Source organism: Ananas comosus, linkage group 5 (assembly GCF_001540865.1).
Source record: "Ananas comosus cultivar F153 linkage group 5, ASM154086v1, whole genome shotgun sequence".
Classification (NCBI taxonomy): Eukaryota; Viridiplantae; Streptophyta; class Magnoliopsida; order Poales; family Bromeliaceae; genus Ananas; species Ananas comosus.
In genome coordinates, this window is record NC_033625.1 from 13,949,355 (window position 1) to 13,970,648 (window position 21,294).

At 33.7% G+C, this 21,294-nt stretch overlaps 2 protein-coding genes across 2 annotated transcripts; both read left to right on the top strand.

The window, feature by feature from the left end:
• Positions 2,074 to 6,000, top strand: LOC109710751. Its single transcript, XM_020233493.1, has 2 exons — positions 2,074 to 2,202; positions 3,658 to 6,000. Exon 2 carries the CDS (start codon positions 3,732 to 3,734, stop codon positions 5,667 to 5,669), a length of 1,938 nt encoding a protein of 645 aa, XP_020089082.1. The 5' UTR covers positions 2,074 to 2,202; positions 3,658 to 3,731; the 3' UTR covers positions 5,670 to 6,000.
• LOC109710724 (probable aquaporin NIP-type) lies at positions 7,838 to 20,836 on the top strand. Its single transcript, XM_020233463.1, has 10 exons — positions 7,838 to 7,923; positions 8,094 to 8,315; positions 10,558 to 10,755; positions 12,042 to 12,103; positions 14,770 to 14,917; positions 17,286 to 17,411; positions 18,330 to 18,551; positions 19,216 to 19,413; positions 19,724 to 19,785; positions 20,617 to 20,836. Exons 1-10 carry the CDS (start codon positions 7,846 to 7,848, stop codon positions 20,834 to 20,836), a joined length of 1,536 nt encoding a protein of 511 aa, XP_020089052.1. The 5' UTR covers positions 7,838 to 7,845.

Genomic DNA, 21,294 nt, shown 5'->3' on the forward strand with positions numbered 1-21,294 from the left:
GTGCTTGCGAGTTTCGATTGTGACTCGGTCAACCAGCCTCACAACACTTCGAAAATGACTCGACCCAATTAGTCTCACACCATTGCGAACGTAATTCGGCCCAACCTAACCTCCCGCCAAAGAGCAAGATGCCAACTCATTGAAGCCAATAATCTTCCATCCAGCACCTACACAAATTCGCAGCATGCAGAAATTGAATCCGTGACCTCTTGCTTTGATACAACTTATCGGATTGTTGGCGCTAACCATTAATCCCAAAAACTCAAGTTGTAAGAAATATACAACAAATTTACTTAAAGTGTACAAATACAGCGCTCATGGTTCTCGATTCTGGCTCAGCCCAATCCAGCCTCATGCCATTTCGAACCTGACTCGGACTAACCTGGTCTCCCGCCATACAGCAGAATGCTGGCCTATTTAAGCCAACATAATAGACCATATTATGATTTGAGCTTAATCTAAAGAGACTTGCAACCAATGCAAATCACTTGGGTTGGCCCTAGCTCATACCGACTAGGTCTAGACTCGAATCACACAGCTAAATCACAGCTGTGCAACCAATTCTCAAGCAGATTCCTAATTTTTCAGATAATTTTAAAATAGTCTTTATTTTATATCTCTTCATATAGGGATATATGCACTACAAGTCCCTAAATTTTAGCTCATTTACATATAGCCACACAAATTAAAAAATTTTATATTTGACATCCAAACTTTTTGAACTCCATCAATTTTTAGAGCAACTAAAATATTAGTCAAATAGTGAACGAACAATAAAAGGCCGTTTTGGTTCCGTTAAATTGATTTATCCTTAAATCAAATATCATTTTGAAAACAAAAATCATTATTGTTAGTGCTTCTATTTTTCAGTGTTTTAGATTTTTTTTTTTAATTGAGTTTGACTGTAAATTGATTCATATAGTGTTGAAAATTTGCTAGTATTTCTTTTCTAATTATAAAAAATGAAACAGAATATTGCAACTGAGTCAAACCAAATAGCTTGAATTGGTTTTGGTACTGCTCATATTAGGAATATCAACGGATCGGATTCGAGGTGGATTTTCAAAAATCCGAATTCGAATCCGAATCCGATGGATTTGTAAGATCCATATCGAAATTATAAACCTGAACCCGACCCAAAATCTAAAACACTAATCCAACCCCGAACGGGAAAAAATTATTTTTTTAATATTCAAAATATATTATATTAAATCTAAGTTGTTTAGAATACAAATTCAAGTATATATATTATATACATTATAATGTAAAATTAATTTGGGTTAGGGTCGGATACAGTCAAAATCTATGTCTTAATTCAAATTTGTCTGATTTTTATTTTTAATATTCATATCTAGAGTCAGGCTACTATACTCTTATGATTACGATCGCTCTCGTACTCATAAGTTGTTTCCGATGATAGAGCTTCCGAATCGATGATCCATACCGTTAAACATTATTTAGAGCATTTACAATTTCTAGAAATCAAATTTTATAAATTTTCGACATCATTTAACTTACGATCAAAAGCTCACAAAATTGATACTTACTAGTTTAACGTGTAAAAAATTTAGAATAAAAATCGGAATAGGTTGAATTTTTTATCAAAAATTCTATTCACTATCTAGATAAAGATCAATAACTCTGATCTTAAATTGAAGAGTCCGATCATCCATTTTTAGAATGTCGTTCGATTTTGATCGTTTATTTTATGCCCGCTTGATAGACTTCATTATAATTTTAAAAAAAAACAAAATTATTTTTCAAAAGTTTCAAATATTCTAAATTATATTTAACGGAATGAATCGTTGATTCGGAAGCCCCATCATCGAAAATAATTTATGAATACGAACGGCTCTATATTCATAAGGGTATAGTAGTCCTACTCTTCATATCTAAAAATATATCCATTTTGTATCGAATAAATCCACTTCGTTCATATTCGGATAAAATTATGGGTATCCAAACCCATCCACATTCCAAGTTTAGATGGTTGTTCGCTTCGGCTCAATAAAATTTAACCAAACCGACAAAATTTAATTTTAAACCGAACCGAACCGAACCGGACTAATTCTTCCCCTAAAATTAAAGTGCTCCAGACTTCTGGAAACTCCTCCGAGAAGTTGTCTCGTCTTTCTTCTCTCGAGTGCAGAAAGTCGCCCTCCCTCCGCACCCCCGCCCGTCCGCCGGGCTGTCTGCACTCCGGTGAGTTTGTTTTCTTCCCTCCCCCTTCTCTTTCTCATCTCATGAAAATTTTCGTTATTATCGAATTAGGGCACTTTTTCAACACACAAATTTCACCCCAATTTTTTTTTTTAAAAAAAAACAGCAAGAGAAAAACAAATAATATTTCTATGATAGGTTACATATAATTGTCAATTTGTGATCTATAAGAAAATTTATTTAGATTTGTGCGAGTTACAGTATAATTGAAATTGGTCGTGGAGACGAGATTGAGATATATGCGAAGGATTTTAGGACTTAGGGCTTGGTGTTGGTAAAGAGAAATACATGGATTCATATAATTGTGGCCAATGATTTTTAGTATATGATATAGCACATTTGATAGGAAAAAAAAAACAATTACTTTACTTTTGTTTTAATAGTTTCTGTTGAATTTAAATATTAAAACATCGTTGTTCTTCGGCGGCTTAAGCTTTTAGAGAAGACTGTTTTTTCATATAATTTAACATGGCATCAGAGCAGAGCAGAGTCCCACTATGCTACTATCATTATTAATTTCCTCTTATTTAGTGTTAAATATAAATATTAAAAAATTAAAAAAATGGTTGTTTGGTATAATTTAACATAGTATCAGAGTAGAAATTCCTGAGCTCGAGCCCTGCTAGACTACTAGCATTATTAATTTCCTCCTATTTATTCCAAATACACGCCTTGGGCCTATCAAAACGTCTCGAGGCCAGACGTGAGGGAGAGTATTGAATATATATATTAGAATATCATTCTCTGGCAGTTTAATCTTTTTGAGAAGAACGGTTGTTTCTTGGAAGTTGGTGAGATATGTTGTTCGACTTAGTTTAATCGAGCTTATCGTGCAGCACCGATGTCTCATCCGATGCATTTTATATAGTTAGAATGCAATCGGAGAAGTTGAGTTTGTTGTAGAGTTGAATGAAATTAAATTAAATAAGCAGAGAATCAGATCACAATTGATGCCCGTGTCATCGGAAAAGAATCTAAACATGCAAAGGAGTTCAAATGAACAACTTCAACAAGGGAATTGTCTAAGCGCGAAGGAAAAGGAAAAAAAGAAGAATTTTTTTGATAGGGTTGATTTCAAGAAGTCAAATCTTTATCATTGCTTTCTTAAATTTTAAGGCAGCCGCGAGTATTTAACATTTACTCCCGTGTTGCGTGTTTGACTCATTTGCTAGTCTGCCAGTTCTTTTTATTTTTCTTTCCAGCCTCAATGAATGCGCTCGTGCTTTCATTTTTTGCTTTATTTCTTGATGATAATTGAGAAATTGATCAGCATGCGTTTGATATTCCAAAGTATCAGATAACAAATAACCATATAATATGGATTTAGGATGCTTCTCGTGTTAGCTAAATCAATGCCGTTCCATTTACTTGCTCCGTCTACATACGAAATTTTATAGAGGTTTTTGGATTGAAATTTATTCCTTATTTTTCCTGTAGATCTTTGAGGGGCATCTGGCGTATCTTTGATCTTTGATGGGCAGATCATTCTATGTAGATTTGGTGGTAAACACATGGCTTCTACTTTCTACTCCCACTTGCAAAGCTATTGGCCGTTTTCCATTTTCAAGACCGATGATTTGAAGATCTCAGCACGGTTGGTTCGGAAGCTTTCTATCCCGGAAGCGACAAAAGAGTTTGTTTTTGCCGTCCACGAACCTGATTCGAAATCCGTGGTGTATATTTTGGCCGCTCAGAACTTGTCGCACCAGTCCGCCTTAGATGCGGAGTATCTGATAAAAGAAGTTCAGCCTAAAGCCGTAATAGTTCAGGTTGCCCCGTCCGCACTACCTGATATCCAGTCCGAGGAAAAGTGCTTAAAAGATGGGCGGGCAAATAATGTGCCCGCCTCGGCTTTTGAAGTGCTTAAAAAATCCTTCTACGAGAAGATGAACAAGGAGCAATATGAGAAACTAGCGGGGTGCCAGGTCTTACAAGAAATTTTCGGGATCGGATTTTATGGTCACTTTTTGTCCGCGAAAAGAGCTGCGGAAGAAATCAATTCATGTTTCCTCTTACTCGAGTCTCCGTATGAGAGCGCTTGCTCTGAAACTCATCCGAATGATGCTAAAAGCGAGGATGCAAGCACAGGGTTGTACCTACAAACGAACTTCTTTGTCCCTCACCCTGGGAAAGCGGCTTCAGCCGTGAGCTCAAATTTTAAGCGGCTTTGCTTCACCGACCCACTGCAATTGCGCAAGGTGAAATCACTAGCCCCATCTCTTGATCTGTTAGCAATGGAAACAGCTTCGTCGAATTACGTTTCGGAGCAAAAGCCGGAGGAGTGTAAGCCAATGGAGGTCTATGAGGCTCCGCCTTTTGCACAATCAGTATACCCTCTACTCTCCGATCTCTACAATATTTTCATCGATCTTCCGTCTATGGGAAAAGCTCTCTTTTCCGCGCAGACGATGCTCGCTCGTATTAACGAAGGAGAGCCGGTCGATGCCCAGATTTTGTCAGATGTATACGCCTTCAGGATCGCAATCGAAGGTCTCAGAATAGCCCTGAACAATGCCGCTCGATCTCACATCGACAAGGTGGAGAATGGCAGCTCACCGAAGCTGGACTTCAATGCCCTTCCCCATGAAGATAAGTGCCATGCGCTTTTTGCAGAAGCACTTAAATCTCAGGCCAGAAAGTCCGGATCGGTGGTGGCTATAGTTGATGCCAGTTGCTTAAGTGGTATTAGGAGGCATTGGAACACGCATCTGCCTTTAGAGGTCGCGGGTTTCGCTGACAGTTGTTTTGCAAATTATGATTATAAAACTAACGACGATCACCATTCCAATGACGGGAAATTGATGCAAAATACAGATAAAAGAGGGCTTTTAGCCGATAACCCTGTGGTTGCGGTCGGTGCCGGAGCAACGGTGATTCTCGGTGCTTCTTCTCTATCTAAAGCCGTCCATGCATCTACTCTCTTCAAGCTTGCCGCTTATAAAGTACCCGTTGCCCTAAAATACAGTTTAACACAATTACAAAGAACGGCCGCTATTGGACTTAGTAAAATCCTCGCCCCCTCGAAACTCATCTCACCGGGAATCGCGAGCGCGGGGGCAAAGTCTTCCGCTTTGAAGTTCACAGCTTCCGCCGAGAAAATACGTGCGGTGACCCACACCGTTGTAGCTTCAGCCGAAAGAACTAGCTTGCTGGCGATGCGGACCGCATTCTACGAGATTATGCAGAGGAGACGGACGCAGCCGGTCAGGTTCGCTCCGTGGCTCACATTCGGTTGCAGTGTGGGCGCCTGCGCTGGGCTTCTATTGCATGAGGATGCGATCGAGTGCGTGGCGGAGTCGATTCCTGCAGTCCCGACAATCGTCTCCTTGGGTCGCGGCCTTCAGAGCTTAAGGGACACCTCTCTGGAGGTGAGGGGGACGAGCGGCACGAAGATCCAGGAGGCTTTGCAGTCACTGATGTACAATCTAAAGAAAATGAAAGTTCAGTGATGTTATGTAAAGAGCTACATGTTTTCCGGTGCAATTTTTGAGACATCTAAAGTGGAGTTTGTGTAGCTTCGATGATTTTGATATTGTCAGATAGATTCATTGAACCTGATCATTACCTAGTAATTGAATTTGATCAGATTCAATGAATATAATCTATGATCTATTTGTGGATATAAGGTACGTGGGTCTAAAAGAATAGTGACCACATCTGTGGATTGAATCATGAAAGATACATTGTACATACCATTTTTGTTTACAAAGTACCTTCAATATAGCTTTGTATTTTTTCGTTCCGCGCTTGTTGTTAGTGTTTTAAATCTCTTTTATCGAACTGCAGTGTGTTCTCTAGTTGTGATTTAGTACTCAATTTCTACTTTTGTTGTTAAGCTAATACCGAGTCATTGTCGATTTTTCTTTTTTTTTTTTTTATGTAATTTTTGTGGGTGAGTCAAAAGGGGCTTAATACTTTTTTATTGATTTGTTGTTAGAGCCAATTTGTGGTAGTATTGATGGAAGGCACTTAGGATTCAGCAAAAAGTGAATGCACTAGTAATGTGTGTCATCAAAGGTTTGAAACCTAGGTTTTTAGTGTCGATCCGCACAAAGCTCACTGTATGTCTGTATTGTACCGTGTCAATAAGATAATAGCGTGATACAATTCCTGTGCTCACTGTACCATGCCATGTCAATAAGATATTGGCGTACCATATCAATAAGATATTGACGTGGTACAACTCCTCTACCAACGGCACGGCTCGAAGCTCTATTTTAATTGGCCAATAATAATCTCAATAAAGTGCAAACGATTTAATAAACATGTATAATAGATAATTAAAATATTTTATGTTATCCTGTGTCTATATGCAGATATTTTTTCTGATCTGCATGTATCGGCACGACGAGTTTTCAACAAGGTCCTATACCAAGACACTTAAATCCTTGCGTGAAACTTTTTTAATTATTGATTTGTGTTAGAACCAATATATGGAAATATTGATGGAAGGCACTTGAGGTTAAGCAAAAAGTGAATGCACTAGCAATTTAATGTGAATAATAAAATAATAAACAATCTCATTATTCTTAAAAGAGAAGAGTAATGAGTACATAATCTTGAGGTGCTGCTTTGATGATCTTATTAATCCCCCTTTTGTCCCCTACTTTTAAATGATTGTTATATAAAGCCAATTAGGGAAAATTGTATGTAGACCCCCTCAACTATATAGGTTTTTGAAACAACCCCCTACCTCAGCTTTTAATCATTCTTATTTGAGTTTTATACTTAGTTAAGCTAAAAAAATTATGAAATACAATGACTCTATTAGCTATTAAACATTTGGTCTACTTTGTTTGCTAAAAGTGATTAAAATTATTAAATTCGGTTCTAATTTATCTAAATATGAAAACTCAAATAAAAAGGATTAAAAGTTGAAGTGTCTCTATCAAAAAAAAAAAAGGGTAAATTATACAAAACCCTCTTATAAATACCCACTTTTAAAATTTTTTTTCCCTAACTTTCAAAAATTGATATTTTACCCCCTCAACATTTCACGTCTTGCATCTAGCCCCCCTTCGTCTAAGGCTTCGTTTGAGATTGCGGGGAGATTGCGTTACGTGCGGTGAGAAACGACGATGAAAAAATATCATATTTGTTTCCGTACATAATATTGTGTTTCGCATATTGTGGTTAGTCGGTTACGATAATTTCTACGATCCCATCGGAGAATACAGAAGTATATTTCTATATGCTTTTTCTCAACTCCATTCTATCTATCCATCACTATTTCGTCTATTTTTTATGATTTATATTGAAAATATCATTCAAAATAATAAAAATATACTAAAATTTTTCCTTTTCTTATAGAAAACATAAGGGTAATTTAGTCAATTTGCCCTCCCTATTAACGTCATAACTTATTGAAAATATTTTTAAAATTTTAAGGAGGCAAAATATAGATTTTTGAAAGTCACGATGATTTTCTATAATTTAGCCCAAAAAAAAATCAAAGTTGTGGGCCCCATTTCAAAATGTCATATGGTTGAGTAAGTATGTAACATTGCTTCACACATTGATTCTCCTCTCTCTTTATATATTTCTATAAAATCCTTTACACTCACTACTCACACTCTATTCCATATTTTGCAAAATATGGCTTCATTTGAAGAAGATATCAGCAAGATGGAGGATAGAAATGATTCAATCAGCACGAAAAACTCAAGTTTTTGCTCAGTCACAATTGTTAACATCGCGCAGAAGGTACGGTACGCATTCATTTCAGGGGCGAAGCCACGATTCTATCTTAAGATGATTCAAATATTTACTCCATATGACACAGCGAATTGCACCTGCATCTAGATAGATAGATAGATAGATTGATAGAGTCTATATCAATTATTCTAAATTCTCGTCTTTTACAATGCCGATAGTTGATCGCGGAGATCTTCGGAATGTTCGTCATCATCGTTATCGGGTGCGGGTCGGTCGTGGTGAACAAGATGTATGGCGCGGTGACGTTTCTCGGGATATGCATTACATGGGGTCTGGTTGTGATGGTCATGGTCTATTCGCTTGGTCATATTTCTGGAGCTCATTTCAACCCTGCAGTCACCTTGACCTTTGCTGCCCTGGGGAGGTTTCCTCTAAAGCAGGTTTTTTTTAGTAATTATTCTTCAATTTTTTTTCCACATAATTGTTGGATATTTATTATTAACTAAAATAGATTTAACTTTTGATTCCGCCCCGTGATTATAGACCAAGGAGATTAATAAGTTGGGTGGGGTTACGGTCCAAAATAGACCTAACGACATCCGACAATAGACCTAATGTCCAAATATGTTGAGTCAGGTCGAAACCCGTGAAGTGTTGTGGTTAAGCCCTCAAGTGCTATGGATACACGCTTCCCATCAGCATGTGCTTTTGGGATTCTTCGTTAGCGTTTACGATCCACAAGTGGTACCAGAGCCAGTAGTGTGGGTGGTTCAATTTCCACATACTGCATAACAGTGCAGGTGCTGAAATAGACCTTACGGGAGATAAGTGCCAATAAGTTTGAGTAGGACTATGGTCCACAATAGACCTAACGGTGATAGACCGAGTAATAAACCTACCGTTCGTGTGGGTTGAGTCAAGTCAAAACTCGTGAAGCGCTGTGATTGAGCTCTTAAGTGTGATAAAATGCACCATTCCTATCGGCACGTGTTTAATTATGAGATAATTGATTAGCGTTTAGGATCCACAATAATTACCTAAGCTTTAGAGAGCTAGGTTAGGAACAATTATGAGTTTTTCTTTCTTTCTTTCTTTTTTAAAAAAGCAAAGGTCTTGTTTAGTTACGCCTATCATTTTTTTTTGTTTTTTAAGATTAAATTGTATACCATTGAATGCGCTAATAAATGCTTGAGTTTTTGCTATCAACAATCTATAACATTTGTTTCTCTAAATAAAAATTGAATGATAATTTTCCAAAATTAACTTTTTTTTTTTTGAGAGATAGGTAGCACGCTACCCGCTTCGTTTATTTCATTTAGAAATAAACTTAGCTGGAAATATGAATCAACTAGGATTCGAACCTGGGTCTCGGGTACCAACCACCAAGCCCTTTACCACTTGCTCTAGGGACGGTCGGTCCAAAATTAACTTTTAATTAAGATTGTTGTTAGTAATACAATAAAGCATGCCATTCCATGATAGTTTAAGATTTTAGAAAATTAGCTGCTTCATATATTAAAATGCCTCTAACACTTAGGGAATTAAATTATTTGATAATTGTGACCTAGTTTAACCAAAAACTGAGGATGTTTGGTGAATGAAATATGAAATACACATCCAGAGATTCATCATCTCTTTTCAAAACTAGGTATATATGAATATGCCTCTAGCTCTGTGCTTTTGGAAGCACAGAGGTCTCTAGATTTATAAGTTGTTTTCGCTGGTGGGACATTGAATTCGACGATCGGCTACATTAAGCATGATTTACACTATTAGAACTATTTAAAAATCAAATTTAATAATTTTTCGACATAATTTACTAAGTGATCAAAGGGTCTAAAAAATGACTATTTTAATAACCGATGTGACATGTTTAGAATAATCCATATTAGGTTAAATTTTAGAAATTTAAGTCTTTTATCAATATTTTTATAGAATTTTTATTTTCAGCTGTTTATTTTAAAACTATTTGTCCATTAAGTAACAAATTCCAAAAGTTATGAAATTTGATTTCTAAATAGTTCCAACACTGTAAATCATATCTAACAAAACCGGTCGTTGAATCAGATGTTCCATCATTGAAAATAATTTCTAAGTGCGAAAGCCTCCGTATTTTCGAAATTATAGTAACCTTGTTCCTGATAAATAAAGCTAAGCGATAATTGCTTATATACTCCTCAAAACTTCAAAAACATCTAATTTACTTTCTTTTTTATTTCTAATATATCCCTTATATGTTTCTCCATTATTCAAAAATATCCCCGCAGTTACCACCTGTTAAGTTATCTCAGGTTAAACGTGAGTTAAATATCTACAAGAATTAAAAAAGATCAAAATACCTCTTTTACTTTTAACTTAAGTACAAATAAGAAAAGTTGGTGTGGTAGAAGGGTATATTTGAAAAGAACAAAAATCAAAATATTTCTTTTGCCCCTAATTTGATGGTATATTTAAAAAGGTAAAATAGTAATTTCACAGAGATAACGGCTATTGCTAACGGTTGACTAACAGAATTTAACTCTAAGGAGTATATTTGAAATAACTTGGAACGTGAAAAAAAGTATTTTTAATATTAGCTTTCTAAGAGGCGTAAATCAGAAAGTCAGAAATATTCTAGGAGTATATAAGCATTTGCCCCTAAAACTAAATATGTAACTCGAAACTAATGCATCTGCTATGCAGGTACCTCTTTACATATTGTCGCAACTCGTAGGAGCAACTCTGGGAAGCTGGGTATTGTTCTTGTTACTGAGCCCAGGACCTGAGCACTTCTACGGAACGACTCCGATCGCGTCGGATAGACAATCCTTATTTTTGGAGATTATAATTTCTTTTCTTTTAATGTTCGTCATCTCCGCCGTGTCCACTGATGCTAGGGCAGTAAGTTCTTCATGCTAAACTGCAGAAAATCTCTTATAACTATCGATACTTTACTTTTGTTTCTTCTGGCTTTTAAAAAGTTATGTTTTATCTTTAATTTCAAGTTGATGCATTTAACCCTCCTCCATCGGGCTTCTGTCACTATTCCGTTACCCTTTAAAATAATAAAAATATGGTAATTTTTTGAGTAGGTCTTGTGTGCTATTAGGAGCACTGAGGTCTCTGTACTCTTAAGTTGTTTTTTTATGATGGAGCTTCCGAATCGACGATCAGCTCCGTTAGACTTGATCTAGCGTATTTAAAATATGTAGAAAATAAATTTTGTGATTTTTCGATATCATTTATCTAGCGATCGAAAGGGTTTAAAATCAATAATTTTTAATGGTTTATATATACCGTTTGCAAGTTTAACAGTATAGAAGTATTCAAATTAGATAAAATTTTGACATAAAATTTTTTATATTATTTACAGTAAGATCAATATCTCTAATCAAAACTTTTAGTGCTATATCACTATTTTTTGTGAGATTTTTATTTTCAGCCGTTGATTTTGAACCCTTTCGATCGCTAAGTAAATGATATCGAAAAACCCCAAAATTTATTTTCTAGATACTTCAAATAAGCTAGATCAAGTCTAATGGAGCCGATTGTCGATTCGGAAGCTCCATCATCGAAAACGACTTAGGAACACGGAGGCCTCCATGCTCCTAATAGCACACAAGACCTACTCAAATATTTTTTCTTATTGAATAGATAAAGGTAATTTCATTAGTTCGCCATCACCGTTAACGTCGTGACCTTCTGAATTGCATGAAGCATACTGAGTAAGGCATATAAAAATAAACAACATATTCAAATTTTAAAGTTAGAGTCATATTGACCGATTAAATTCAAACAAATTGAAAGATTGGATAGTAAAGTCAAAGGGCTGGAAAGTTGATTAGCCAACTCAAAATGGTTCATAGTTCAGATAAGTTCTATATGTTTTTGCTGGTTGTCAATTCTACGAAATGGAATTTGAGATTTATTCTTAAAAAACTTATTTAAGTTATTTGCAACTAGATCACTAGCTACAATTCCATATAGGAACCAAGAACTATACCTCAGGTTGTGGTTAGTTTCGGATTCGAATAAATCTTACCAGATTCTATCTTAATTGGATCCCTAAATCAAAATTTAACCATTTCAACACTATGGATTGGCTTAACAAAACCATTAATTATTCGCGTAGAAATGTAACATTCTTATTGTTCATGTTTATGTGTATGTAATTACTTGTGCTGCAGATAAGGGAATTAGCAGGAATTGTTGTTGGATCTGCAGTAGTAATGCTCTCTGTTCTAGCTGGGTAAGCTTTGATTAGTTATATATCTTTAATTTTGCTAAATTTTACTACATTAGAGTTAAACAATTTAGGATTCGTTTGAGATTGTGGGAAGATTGCGTTACGTGCAGTTTATCTTGATTATTTCTGTACGTAATATTGCGTTCCGCATATCGCGATGAGTCGGTTATGATATATTTTCTGTGATTCTACCTGAGAACGCAAAAATAAATCCCTAAATTCTTTTATCCCAACTCCATTCTATCTAATAGCGTCAGATAGGCCTTAATACCAAACTAAGCCTTAGTAAATTTGGTCTACAAATTCTTGTGATTTACAAAATTTTAGCAAAATTCTGTGTAGTATCGAATTCTTAGACCTCTAGTATTGGTTCGACTAGAACCGCTAGAAAAGTGTTGTTTCGATGATGATGTTAGAAGAAGCAATATCAAATTTTTATTATTAAAATCCTCTCTTAGTTTTTTTTACGGCAAAAGCAGAAGCTAGGAAGGTTGGAAACTTCAACATTTGAAGCTCTAAAAAAGCTCATTTTACTTTTCTACGATGGCAGAAGCTTTGAACTTTTTTGTTTAGCCGACACTCTAGTGCAAGTGCTTTAACTAAAAACAAAAGAAAGAACAAAAATAGGGAAAATTTTATAAACCTACCCGGTGGTATACATTTTTATTTTAGTATCATGTTATTTTAACCGCGTTATTTAAATACTCTCTGATTTAAATTTTTTGCTTTATGTTACACCCTCTGTTAAAACAGTCATATACCACGCACTTGCGCACGCGGAAATAGATTGCCACATTTTCACCGTTGGGGACCCACCAAGAATGATCAGGATTAACCCTTGTGGGATATCTCCAACACACGTACACGTAGGGGTGGAAACGAGCCGAGCTCGAGCGAGCTTACCTTGGCTCAAATTCGGCTTGAAATTAATTTCGAGCCTAAATTTAAGCTCAAGCTTGGATTGAAATTAATTCGAGCCGAGCTCGAGCCTAATTTCGAGTCGAGCGAGCTCGAGCCCTAAACGAGCCGCTTGAAATTCTAAACATCATACGATCAATAGTTTAATTTGTATAGAATATTATCTATAATTTGATACAAAAATATGTTTAATAGTTCAAAGTACAAAATAATTCTATGAAATATAGTATTATAATATGAAGAAAAATAATTTATAAGTTGAATACTTAATCTTTTCAGACTCACATATCTTCTCTTCCGCCTTCAATCTCCATATTATTTATTTTTATTTATACAGTCAAAAATAAATAAATTATATAGATAAATATTGGATTAAACTATCCAATCATATATAATTAAAATTAAAATTTTATATAAATAATAACTTTTTACTTTAAAATATTATATATATTTTCTCAAGCATACAATTAATAGTAAGGTAGGTCAACGGGGCATATATTGTTATTTGTTGGTAACTTGAAGGGTTTTTCGGCTTGGCTACTTAGGGTGAGAGACAGAAAAAAAAAAGAGAGAAACATATTGAAATTTTAGAGCTCTGTGAAAAAAAGATAAGAAAGAAAAATATATAAATTTAATAAAATCTTGCTCGTTTTTGTCTATTGGGTTTTTTGGTTTTTTGGCAACAATATGACCCAATTTTAACTAAACTCAGGTTATTCACTCGCAGCTATATATAATTAAAAATATATTATATTTAATATATTTTTAATAATATATATATATTATATATATATATATATAATATATATATATATATATATAGAGAGAGAGAGAAAGTCTGACTACTATACTATCGATAATACCAAGTCCTTGGTACTAATGAGTTTTCTACCGTTAGATTTACCCTTTGATTATTTCCACCCGTTAGATTATACTATTAAACAAACCACCCACTCAATCTTAGATGACAACTATCATCCTAACCGCGCATCTTTTCATCCAACGGACAAAAACTCAATAGTACCAATGACTTGATACTATTTATAGTATAGCAGCATAATTTATATATAATAATATATATATAATATATAATATAGTGTAGAACTACTATGCTATCGAAAATAATTCATATATATATATAGATATATATATAATATATATATTGTAGAACTACTATACTATCGAAAATATAGAGGATTGATGTTTCCGAATTTTTGACCCTTTAATTAAAAATTATATGGTTGCGATGATTGCGGTCCCCCCTACGATTAAATAATACCCCTATGATTGAGTGGTCCCTGCAAGGTAATAATAGTATTAATCCAAACATAAAAAATGATTAATGTATGTATGTATATTTTCGAGCTTTTCGAGCCTAATTCGAACGAGCCGAGTAATACTCAAGCTTGACTTGAAATGAATTTCGAGCCTTTTTTTTTTGTTCAAGCTCGGCTCATTTAATTTCGAGTCGAGCTCGAGCGAGCCAAATATCGAGTCGAACACGAGTCGAACGCGAGCCGGCTCGCTCATTTGCCAGCCCTACGTACACGGGCACGTGATGGGTTTAACAGAGAAGTTAACAGAAGGCATAACGGAAAAAGTAAATAGAATCCATAGGGTATTTAAGTGATACAGTTAAAACTACAGATTATTAAAGTGGAAGAAGGATAAACCATAGAAGGATATCTGAAGTATTCTTGTAAAAGTAAGTGGACACTTACTGTTCCTTTCTTTTTTATTATTTTTCTCAGATTGATTTCAGGGGCGTCGATGAACCCTGCAAGAAGTATAGGTCCAGCCATCGTAATGCACAATTATAAGTCTCTCTGGATATATATTTTTGCTCCAGTAATCGGCATGCTCGCTGGAGGTTTTACTTATAACTTCTTTGGCACTATGTCAAGGAACAACAATTTATAGAATTGTTGACTGATGAAGTTATCTTCCAAAAATCACTAGGTTTGCTTTTTTTTTTTTCCATAATAATTTTGCCATGTATGTTGTATTAAGATTGATCTGATTATAACAGACATAAAAATATTTTCAATTATCCCCTTTTTTTTTTTTTTCAGATTTCATGAAAATCTAGTGTTTTCAGTTTCCAGCTTTCTTTAGGAAAACGAAAGCATTAGTTTTCCATAAATTTTGTAAAAAAGAAACTTTTCAAAAATAATTAGTTTCCAAACGTGAAAAGACCGGAAAAGAAGCTTTTCACAAAAAAAAAAAAAATTTGAAAATTTTTTTTACGCTTTTTCGAGAAATCAAACAACAGGCGAAAGCTAGTTTTCCAACCAGAAAACTATTTTTGCTAAAGTATTTTTTGAAAAACCAAACACCCCCTTACCTTTATAAATTACTTATTGTAGTATCAGTTACCAAATACCAATCCCACACACATGGAAAACTCATCAGCATGATAGAAGTGTGGCTCATCGTAACAACCACTCATTTTTCATGCATGCATGCATGCAAAAAAAAAAAAAAAAAAAAAAAAGTCTTTTTCAAATATAAATAAATTTCTATCCTCAAATTTTATGGACAGCAACTCCGATAATAATTTGGCTTCGTTTGGAATTGCGAAAAAAATTACGTTAAAAATACTCTATTTGTTTCCATACGTAATATTCCGTTCCGTATATCGCCGGTTACGATATATTTTCTGTGGTTCCATTGGAGAACGTAAAAATATACCCTTATACACTTTTATCCCAACTCTATTTTATTTAATAGCATCAAATGAGACTCAATACCAAACTAAGCCTAACTAAGCCTTACTAGTCTTGCACTTCCACAATAATGTGGCTTGAGCCCTCGACTTTCTTAGCTTAAAAAATAGTATTAGCTTGTAAAATTTGATGCTACTTTTAATTTTAACTAAAAGTGCGTTTAGGTTCCCAAAAAATATTCCAGAAAATAATTTTTTTTGTTGAAAAAAATATTTTCCGTCTATTTTGTTCATGACAAAAAGTAGTTTTCTTAGAAAAGTTGTTTAGATTTTATGGAAAGCTAGTGTTTTTGTTTTTTAAAAATTTTTATTCAAAAAACAAAAATTGTGAAATTTTTTTTAAGAAAAGCACAGTTTTTCGCAGTTTTGAATTTACAATTTTTGATTCTACCTTTTGTTACGAGAAAAAAACGATTGGGGGCAATTAAAGCGAGCTATTTTCAAAAGTTCGGATCTTAAATGTCGAATTTAAAGTTTGAATATGAAAATAAAACTTGGACAAAAGTTCAGGGACTAGCGGTGCAATTTTTCCATTTCAAAATGTTATACAATTGAGGAGACGTACACCCACTATATTTTTCAAGGCTAAAAACCCATTTAGTACTCAAAACTTTAATAAATTATTGCAACTAAGTTCTATAATTTGATTCAGTTTACTAATCATTAATATAATAATGCTAACATGAAAATTATATAACATCTTAATCAGATCACTTCCATATTAGCGGCATACGAAACAGTTCGTTAATTAAATTGGATTGTGGAACTTAATTACAACAATTTAAAGAGTTCAATTTGAAATTTGTAACAAATTATAGTTTAAGGAGCAAAGTCACAATATTCCTCATTGTTTGAGGACTAAAAGTGCAATTGAGCCACATTTTTTATTACATTTTTGAAATTTCAAATTTAAATAAGTAGAGAGAGAAAAAAAAAAAAAAAACTCACGCTTTTGTGGTGGAGTTTGTTATTTTGTTACGTGTATGAGAGAGAGAGAGATAAGCGTAGTGAGGATAAGAATTATCCCACATATTCAAATCCAATCCCGAATAATTCGTTCTTATCCACAATATATTTTTAAATTCTAATTATTTGAAATAATTTAGGCAAATTGATTGACAATTTCAACAAATTTAAAAATTTTACTAACTTTTTAGCAAATAAAATTGAATCAATTAACGGCTAATAACTAATAAAGTTATTAAATTTGATAAAATTCTTAACATAACAAACCAGAAAATCACAAATCAAAAATATTAAAAGTCGAGCTAAACCGGTTTAACCACTGATTGAACCAGCCAACCTTGAACCAGTAATTTTTTTTTCCTTCATTAATACTAATTTTCAAAACATTGTTATTATTCCCAACTTTGTCTCTCCTCTTATTTCATTTCATTATTAAATCCCAACTAAATCCCCACTATTTTCTCTCTAACTTAAAACTCTAAAATACAACATCTCCTCCTACAAAAAATATTTAAAAAAAGCTCAAAGTTTGAATTTTGTTCTTCTTTGTTTTTTTTTTTTTCTCGCTTCGAATTAATGGCTTCGCGGTCCGATCGCATCGAAGAAGATACTATAAGCAAGATGGAGGAAGGGGGTGGTTCCTCCGTCGGCATCGAGGGCTCGAGGGTTTGCTCTCCGACAGTCGTCGCCTGCATACAAAGGGTGCGTATATTTTGAGTATTTCGTGTGCACTCTCATTTGATTCATTCTCAATAGCCATGGGATAATTATCTTAATTAGGCTCGTAGTTTCTGAATGATGAGAACTAACTACATAGCATCTACATCGATAATTCAAGCATTGTAGGAACTATCTGTAGTAACGAACTTATAAAATGGATCTCTTTATCATAAACAGATTCGTTGTTACTTATTATTTGAATACGAAAGACACAATAAACTTTTGATAAAAGTTATATCTTAGTGAGAGTGGGGGTCATATTAGTTCTTCAAGTTCCATGCATACATTAGATCTTGATGTGCATCTTATGGATTTGAATGGATATTTTTTAAAATAATTCTGTAAAAATGTCTAATTATCAAATAACTCTTTCAAAATTTTATTTAACCAACTAATCCTTTTTTTTGCCAGCTCATACAGTACTATATTGGACACACAAAAATGGTGAATTTTTCACTATATTAGAAAACGGTGAATCACAGTTAGATTATTATCGTTTTTTATTGAGATTGCTAGGATTGAATATGATTATAAGAATTTTTGTTTGATCGTTAGGGTTGTCGGGATAGACTGTTAGGATTTTTTCGTTTGTTGGAATTATATGTGATTTGTTGAAACTTTTATACAATTGTTAAGATTAAAAATATACAAAATAGAAAGAAATGGCAAAGTATTGATTCATTTTTTAATGATTCACCATCTTTTAAAATTTATTAAAATTACCGTCTTTCAATTATTCTTCCACCTTGGCTAAAATTATTTACCCAAATAAAACTTCACAGAATCATTTGACAAATCATACATTAAAAAAAAAGTAAATTAAAAATATCCAAATTGAACGGATCTCAAAGATGGTTAAAATCTGAATCATACGCTTTTTTTTTTTTAATGAAAATTTAGTTGATTGCCGAGGCCGTGGGGACTTTCTTCATCATTTTTATCGGGTGCGGATCGATTGTGGGGAATAAGATATACACCACGGTGACATTTCCGGGAATATGCATTGCTTGGGGCCTCGTCGTGATGGCCATGATTTATACAGTCGGTCACATTTCCGGAGCTCACTTCAATCCAGCCGTCACCATCACTTTCACAGCCCTCAGAACATTTCCCGTGAAGGAGGTACAACATTCTTTTTCTATAAATATTTATTTTTTTTATTTTTTCTTCTAATTTAATATTTTAGTCTCCGTTCGTCGGGATTCTATTGTTATTCTGTATTTTTCTTACAATTTATACCACAATACTCTTAAATTGCAAGTTCTATCAGTACCAATAGGGTTAATCTTATACAGGTCCCTGCAAGCATAATAAATAGCAAATATATCCCTACAAAGTTCAACTTTTATATATTGTTCTTGCAAAAGTCCGGACATTTTTAAATATGTCTTTCTGATTTGTTACTATTGGATAACCGCTAGAGTATTGTTTATATTTTTAATTTTGTAATCACAAATATATCCCTCACAAAACCATAATAGTATAATATAAAAGGGTAAAAATGTCAAAAATTAATCAGGATTAAGTATTTAACCTATGGTTAACTAACGGATTCTAACGATAGGGATATATTTAGAAATATTAGGACTTTTGTACGAATAATATATAAAAGTTGAACTTTGTAGGGATATATTTATCATTCACTATATTTGCAAGGACTTGTATGAAATTAACTTTTTTTCTTATTGTGAGGATTATGTGTAATACACGATTTATCAGAGGGATAAATTGCATTTTCGCCGAGTGTTAAAAAAAAAATTTAATTAGCCTTATTTGTCTTGTGCAGGCACCGCTTTATATAGTAGCGCAGTTGGTAGGAGCAACTTTTGGAAGTGGGGTTTTGTATTTATTACTAAAACCTAAGCCCGAGCAATTTTACGGAACGACCCCTGTAGGATCAGATATTCAGTCTTTCGTGTTAGAGATTATTATTTCATTTTTATTAATGTTCGTTATCTCCGGCGCATCTGCAGATACAAGGGCAGTAAGTTTCTGTTACATTCAAAATATAGAGGCAAAGTATTCGTGAAAAGACAAAAATGCGGTTTACGGAAAAATTTAGACACTTTAACCATATTATTTAGGAAAATAAAATGTATATATATCTGTATTTTTTCTAGCGCAATATATACGATATACCGATAAGAGTAAATTGCATTTGAGCCTAATAAAAAATTGATATTATTAAAATACATATAGATTGGTTTTCTAGTAGAGACCAATATTTTTATGAAAATATTATTTTTTTTTTGTAACATCTTTAAATTTGTTTTATTAATTCATTTTTAATGTAGATTGGAGAATTGGGAGGACTTGCTGTTGGCGCTACAATACTAATTGCCTGCCTTGCAGCTGGGTAAGCTTTAAGTTGGAATAATTGCATATATATCCTCACAAAATTGGCATATTGCATATTTACCCCTCTAAGCTTCAAAATATTATATAGATGTATTCTTGTAAACTTAAAAATTTTGCAAACATCTCCCTCGATATTTAACTATATTAACTATTCCCCCCCCAAAAGATCGGTGGAGGCGTTACTGCCGATGCGATCAGATTGAGCTCTATCTATATTTGCCATCCGTTTAAGCTCGCCCGATTTTCTAAGAATACAGGCAAAAAGGTATACTCAATTTAATTTCCACCATGTTTGAGCACTTCAGGATACATTTGTAATTTTTTACCATCCACTCAACTCTAGAGGGCCCACATCATCCTAACTGCACATTTCTTAATCCAATGGCCAAAAACTTGGTAACACTAATGACTTGGTGCTATTATAGTAGCCTATATATATATATATATATAGAATTAGGCTGGAATACTATTAATAGCAAAACGCTCTTTTTGCTATCAAGTTTTTAACCCTTGGATAAAAAATTGTAGGGTCAGAATGATATTAGTCGGTTAGAGTTGACTGGTCCCTTAGGGTTAAGTGGTCCCCACTGGATTATAGTATTTAATCCAATGGTTAGAAATAATGAAAAGAGTTGATCCAAAGGCTAAAAAACTGATAGCAACAATGGGATTTTGCTACTAATAGTAGCCCAATCCAACTATATATATATATATATATATATATATATAACATTCTAAATTTATTCTAACAATATAGGGTTATATTTTTTACTTGTCCCTACCTAAAGTATATATTAAGTTTGCGAAATTTTATTATTTTTATTTTCAGGCCTATTTCGGGTGCATCGATGAACCCTGCAAGAAGCATAGGTCCAGCTATTGTCATGCACAATTACAAGGCTCTTTGGGCGTATATTTTTGGTCCGGTGATCGGCATGCTCGCAGGCGGCTTTACGTATAAACTCATCAAGTTTACAGATAAGCCGTCTCAGAATGTTACGAAAAATAGTCCCTTCCTTAAAAACATTAATTCGAGTAACGATGATTAGTCAAGAATTATCAATGAAACAATTTGTCTCTTGTTTTTTTGTGAGTTTGTAGTTAATTTTAACAAATAAGTTTAACAAAAATAAGTATGTATCATTAGACTCATGGGGAAATAAAGAAAAATATAATTTCTTAAGCATGTATTTGTTGATGTACAACTATTATGCTCAATTATTTATTGGATATAGTATATTTTTGGCCATTTTGTTATTAGTGCAACTTTTAGAGCCCGGCTAAGTATGATCGCCTTTATACTTATAAATAGTTTTTAATGTTGATGTTCGAATCGACGATCCATTTCGTTAAATAGAATTTAAAATATTTAAACATTCTAGAAACTAAATTATGTAATTTTTTGACATTATATATCTTATGATCAAATGATCTCAAATTTGATATTTTTAACTCTTGTTAAGTAGCGTTCTCTATTTAACGGTGTAAAAGGATTGGAATCGGTTAA

Bases quoted from the DNA above. Each gene is read 5' to 3' on its own strand.
- LOC109710751 (XM_020233493.1), top strand. From the start codon at position 3,732: ATGGCTTCTACTTTCTACTCCCACTTGCAAAGCTATTGGCCGTTTTCC.
- LOC109710724 (XM_020233463.1), top strand. From the start codon at position 7,846: ATGGAGGATAGAAATGATTCAATCAGCACGAAAAACTCAAGTTTTTGC. The intron at 18,552-19,215 runs GTACAACATTCT...TGTCTTGTGCAG, and splicing joins GAACATTTCCCGTGAAGGAG to GCACCGCTTTATATAGTAGC. The intron at 19,414-19,723 runs GTAAGTTTCTGT...TTTTTAATGTAG, and splicing joins CATCTGCAGATACAAGGGCA to ATTGGAGAATTGGGAGGACT.